Genomic DNA, 6,002 nt, shown 5'->3' on the forward strand with positions numbered 1-6,002 from the left:
CCCTAATGTCCATTTCGCTCTGGACTAGGCCAACCAACTTCCGGGACGCCGCGTGTCACTAAGCAGCCGAGCCCCACTTCCGGATACATCTCTTTAGGAGCGCGTGCGATAGAGTTTTCCGCGCGTTTGATTGGCGGCTTGTAGGGCTGGTGTGGTCCTATTGGTGCAGAGGAAATCTTCCCCATAGACGCCCGCGGTCTCACAGTTTTTGTTGTAGCTGATTTCCCGCCGACTGTTGGGTCTTGGACCGCAATCATGGTGGACCTGATGGAGTTGCCGAAATCGCGTATCAACGCCAGCATGCTAGCTCAGTTCATCGATCGGCCTGTCTGCTTCGTTGGGAAGCTAGAAAAGGTGCGCAGGCCTTCCTCTGATACCCCGATTTATGGCTAGAAGGAAAGGCCGGATGACTGCATGGGTAACGGAGGGTGGAGGACAGAAAGCTCTCCCTAGCTTTATTTTGCAGAAGGGAAGTTTTAAACCATTGAAACCTGGGTTTTGGCACCTCTTTAATGGCGCGGAAATGGTATTTTTGAATCCACGCCTTTCCAAATTCCAGCACCTCCACCCCGTTCATGGAGCTATAGACATGACACCTGTTGTCTACCTTCTGAAATATTCTTTTAACCAAATTTGATTGTTGACTACAACTTGACTGAATTGCTTGTTTTATTCTGGACTTTCTCTCTTATCAATCCTGTTTTCTTCGCTGAAGTCTCTTCTCCATAAATTATTCCTTAATTGTTCCTTCCAGATCTTATAGCAGCCTTATTTTACCCCAGTGTTACTATGTAATCCATAAAATCCTAAGAACTTTCTGGAAAGAGTCCAGAGGGTGCAGCTCCTTTTTCCTACAGGTGAGAAACAGGCCCATAGTCTCTGAATCTCATGAAAGTTGAAGAAAAAATTATTATGTTAAAGGCTCATCTAGTTAATTTCATCTACATGTCAACTGTGTGCCATTGATGTTATTCTGACTTCACAGACAGAGAAACCTAGTAGTGGCTGTTGTTTAGCCAAATGCTTAAAGGCCACAGTGGAAAGCAAACGTTCAAGCTAAATTTGCCTGCACTTACACAAATGCCTCTGGTAGAGCCCAGATCTGGCAATTCGTCCTCTCTTAACTTCATCCGGCCTAATTTTAAAAACCATATTCCATTTGGTAATTCCTAAGTGCAAGCAGGTCTCACATTTTGATAACTATACTGTTGTTAAGTGTCGTCTAGTAGGTTCCGACTTATAGCAACCATATATCGGCTCATAGCAACCATATATATACAGGGTTTCCAAGGAGCAGCTGGTGAATTTGAACTGCTGACCTTGTAGTTCAAGCCCAAATTATTCATTATTTATATGATATTCAAATTTAACTGGGTGCCTTGTGGCCAGATCTGGTATAATTTGAACAGAAAAAAAAATTGTTTTGGGCAAATTGGATTCATTGCTCATCTGTTGTGAAACTTTATTTTGTGAGATTTTATACGTTTTCTTTTTGTGGACTTCTAAAAATTGTGTTTCTTTTTTAGATTCATCCCACTGGAAAAATGTTTATTCTTTCAGATGGAGAAGGAAAAACTGGAACCATTGAGTTGATGGAGCCCGTACGCTTAAGTATTAATTTATGTCTGGTGGTGGTGGTGGTATGCCATGGAGTTGGTTCCAAATCAGAGCGACCCTGCATAGGGTTTCCAAGACTGTACATCTCTATGGGAGCAGAAAGCCTCATCTTTCTCTCTCGGAACCGCTAGTAGTTTTGAACTCCTGACCGTGAGGTTAGCAGCCCGACTTGTAAGCACTATGCTACCAGAGCTCCTAATTCTATGTGTATTGTAGGTAATTCTTCATCTTGGTTTTATTTGTTCCTGATGTTGCCAATTATTGGAGTGAATATATAAAGGGCAAGTTTGTAAAACTTCCTGGCTCTGAAATTAAATTTTTGTTCCCTCCTTTTCATTTTTATTTAATATCAGAGCCAGGAACTTTTACAAACTTTTCCTTTAATTAAGCATTCCAACAATGTTGTCCCCTATTCACTTTTTAAGGAAACTTGGTAGCACTATGAATTTAGCATTGGACTGCTAACTGCAAGGTTGGTTGTTCAAGCCCACCAGCTTCTCTTGAGTACGAAAGTAAAGATATATTGTTATTGTTGTTAGGTGCCATCAAGTCAGTTCCAACTTAAAGCGACTTTATCACAACAGAACAAAACACTGTCTGGTCCTGCGCCAACCTCACAATTGTTATTACATTTGAGCTCACTGCTGCTGCCACTGTGGCAATCTATCTCTTTGGGGGGGGGGGGGTCTTCTTCTTATTCACTGATCCTCCACTTTATATAATGTCCTTCTCAGGAACTGGTCCCTCATGGTAATATGTCCGAAGTATGAGAAACGAAGGCTCACCATCTTGGCTTCTAAGAAACAGTTCTTCTTTCTCCTACACAAGGTTGCTCTATAGCACAGGGTTTTACTTTATATTATTTGAGGAGGCTTCAAAGAGTGTATGTAAAAATGTAATTAAAAGATAATAAATAGAATTTACCCATAATTTTTTTGTTATTTTTGTATGTTTATTTTATGTTTCCATTCGATGATTCTTTGAGCACCCTGATTCTTGAATATATTGAATATATACCTTTAATGCTGGATTCTCATTCTTTAAGACCTTAAAACCATTTGAGATAAATCTTCCATGTTTATTCACTTTTTCCCTCAAGAGTTCTGTTTTTTCCATTCTATTTTCTATTTTTATTTACATGTATATTCAGTGATTCCTTATTTATCTTTAATATGCTTAAAAACATTTTTGTCTTATTTTCTGAAGACAAATCCATGTACCATCTGTTGTTAAAGCAGTCAAGTCAGTTCCGACTTATATCGACCCTATATAGGATTTCCAAGAAGTAGCAGGTGAGTTTGAACTGCCGACCTTGTGGTTCAAACTGACCTTGTGGGCCAATGTGTATTCTATAGCACAACACCAGGACTCTATATATAGAATATACTGTACTAAGTATCAGATAATAGAATGAGTCTACCTAATGGATCCTTTTAAACATTGCTATTTGAAGAGAAAGGAGCTCTGGTAGCGTAGTGGTTACGAATCGGGCCACGAACCACAAGGTTAGCAGTTTGAAACTACCAGCTGCTCCGTGGGAGAAAGATGAGGATTTCTGCTCCCATAAAAGATTTACATCCTCGGAAACCTTGTTCAGGGTCGCTGTGGGTTGGAACCTACTCGACGGCACTTAACAACAATTTGAAGAAACGTACAAATTCTTAGTACCTTTAACTTAGCATGATTTTGCCTTCAAATTAACTGGGTAGCTGGATTTAGGTCTTAAATGTATGGTAATAAGACTTGCAACATGCTGTTGTTAAGTGATACTGAGTTGGTTCTGACTCAAAGCGACCCTGTATGTAGGGTTTCTGAGGACAGGCTGGTAGGTTTGAACCTCTGACCTGATAGCTACAATCCAATGCCTATCTTCCATCTCCACACCAGGACTGTAATAAAACATATTTAGCAAGTCATAGTTCAAATTATTGCATTGTTAAATTTTTTTATGATCTTGTTTCATGAACTGTTAACAATTTTCCAAATTAATAACCAACTGAACAATGTCTTACACAGTTTGTTTTCTACTTAGCTTGATGAGGAAATCTCTGGAATTGTGGAAGTAGTTGGACGAGTAACAGCCAAGGCAACTGTCATGTGTGCATCTTACGTCCAGTTTAAAGAAGATAGCCATCCTTTTGGTAAATAAGCACTCCAATATTTTATGGGTTTGTATACTAGGAAAATAATTGTTTCCCTTTTTTTTTTTTCCTTTCCGTCCTTTTCTTTTTAACAGCCTTCCCTGTCATCCAAGTTAACATATCTATACTCTACCCAGTGAAGAATTCTCCCTTCCCTGTGGGTAGTCATCATAGAAAATGTATTATAGAATGATAACCTTTGCATAAATTTTTACAGCAGTAGTCTCATACAGTATCTGCCCCTTTGCAACTGAAGGATCAGCAGTTCAAACCCACCAGTCGACCCCTGAAAACCCTATACAGAGTCACTGTGGGTCGGAACCAACTTGAAGGCATATAACAACAAATAGTTTCTCTCAGTATTATGCCCTCCAGGTTCCTCCATGTTATGTGGTGTAATAGGAAACCAATTTTATTCCTAACAAGATATGTTTTTGTTTTGAATCTCTGTCCTGTCACATTTTTAACTTCTATAGAAATTTCTGGCAATGAGAGGACATTTTGGTCTGCTTCTAAGTAGTACTTACATACTTAGAAAACTGAGTGAAAACTAATTAATAGTAGAAAGAGAAGTTTGTAAAATATGGTAACAAAAATACTGTCAATTCTTTTGTTGTTGGTTTTGTTTTTGATGTATGGATTGAAGGCATCAAACAATGCATGAAAACATAAAACATCACCATGTAGAAACTGCCTATGTTGTTAAATGCTGTCAAATTGGTTCCGACCCATGGGGTTCAAACTGACCTTGTGGTCCAGCACATTACCCTGCAGTACCACACCCAGATTCTTGGATGGCCTCCCGTCCCCAGGTCCTTTCCATTTTTGGAGTCACAGTTAAATAAATACAATTGTACATATTTTATCTTCAGAAATTACATCATAAAAATAAGTTGACCTCTAAAAGAGAAAGAAAACAACCTCTTAGATGATAATTGATATTATAACATTCCACTGTATATTAAGTGTTTGCTAAAATATTTCTTTCAGATCTTGGACTCTACAATGAAGCTATAAAAATTACCCAGGAATTTCCTCAGTTTTTTCCTATGGGGATTGTGAAGTATGATTGATGAACTTTTTATGATTGTTAATACGATGTTACAGACTAATAAAGAGACCTCTGGTGTTTGAGGGAAGGATTTCTGTGGTTTCCAGAACTTAATTTGCTCTGTTTTTTATTTTATTACCTAACTGCAGATACTTCAAGCTATAGTTCTTAATAGAATTTATATGCTGACATTTCTCACCTAAGGAGGAATGGTCTTCATATATGAAAAAGGATCTCTTCTCTAGTATACAATCAGATGAAATACAAGAGCAAAGTAGTTGTTTCCTGGAATTTAGTTTTCTATTTTATTAATAAATATTAATATGATAAATGCTGTTGGTCATTTCATGATTTTTTTATTTTATTCCTGTATTCAAGTACCAACCTGAGCTATAATGTCAGGGCTTTGACCTACCAGTCGTCCAGTATGAAACACTGGATGAAGTCACAGTTTTGCACCTTACCTCACGTGACACCTTATTAATTACCTCCTTGGCAATTAGAACAAACGGACTCCTACATCTTTTGTTAAGTTGTGAAGTATCTCTTTTTCAGGATTTTAAAACAGCTTTATCTTGGACCAAACAAGGACTATATGGTCATTAAAGAAGCTGGTGGAATCATTTAATTTTTTTCTTTCAGCTGTCATTATCCTTATAGAATTCTTGTTCACATGCCACCAAGTACTGTTACTGTTGAAGGTGAGCAGGAGGAATGTGGCAAGTGTAGGATGTTAAATGCTGTCGAGCTGATTCCAACACATAACGACCCTATATAGGGTTTCCAAGCAGCAGCTGGTGCGCTTGAACCGCCCGCTTTGCAGTTCAAACGGCTATGCAGTCTGGCTCATTAACCCACAGTGCCACATCAGGATAGAGGGTGATATAAAATGTCTATTATGGCCCACTGGATTTTATGGCATGACCCATTCTGTTCAAGGAGGAAATAAGCGAATCCAGATTAGTTTAGATTGTATATTACTGAAAATATATCTAATTGATACAACCTTATTTCCAACTTTTATCTCTCAAATACAATGCAGTTTAATCAAGGGGCCTTTACATGGTATGCATAATATGCATTTTATTACAGGAAATGACGACAATTATAGTTGTCTAAGGATAGAAAAGATATCAGCCAGACTCAATTACACTGTTGTAACAGTGGGCTAAATAACATAGGAGCTAAACATT

General features: G+C 38.3%; 1 protein-coding gene across 1 annotated transcript; it reads left to right on the forward strand.

The window, feature by feature from the left end:
• The first annotated feature begins 207 nt into the window (after window positions 1-207).
• Window positions 208-4,831, forward strand: RPA3 (replication protein A3, 14kDa). Its single transcript, XM_006834257.1, has 4 exons — window positions 208-354; window positions 1,527-1,601; window positions 3,650-3,758; window positions 4,749-4,831. Exons 1-4 carry the CDS (start codon window positions 256-258, stop codon window positions 4,829-4,831), a joined length of 366 nt encoding a protein of 121 aa, XP_006834320.1. The 5' UTR covers window positions 208-255.
• The last annotated feature ends 1,171 nt before the right edge of the window (window positions 4,832-6,002 follow it).

Source organism: Chrysochloris asiatica, unplaced genomic scaffold, assembly GCF_000296735.1.
Source record: "Chrysochloris asiatica unplaced genomic scaffold, ChrAsi1.0 scaffold00010, whole genome shotgun sequence".
In the NCBI taxonomy this organism is placed as follows: domain Eukaryota; kingdom Metazoa; phylum Chordata; class Mammalia; order Afrosoricida; family Chrysochloridae; genus Chrysochloris; species Chrysochloris asiatica.

Bases quoted from the DNA above. Each gene is read 5' to 3' on its own strand.
- RPA3 (XM_006834257.1), top strand. From the start codon at position 256: ATGGTGGACCTGATGGAGTTGCCGAAATCGCGTATCAACGCCAGCATG. The intron at 355-1,526 runs GTGCGCAGGCCT...TTTCTTTTTTAG, and splicing joins TCGTTGGGAAGCTAGAAAAG to ATTCATCCCACTGGAAAAAT. The intron at 1,602-3,649 runs GTACGCTTAAGT...TTTTCTACTTAG, and splicing joins CCATTGAGTTGATGGAGCCC to CTTGATGAGGAAATCTCTGG.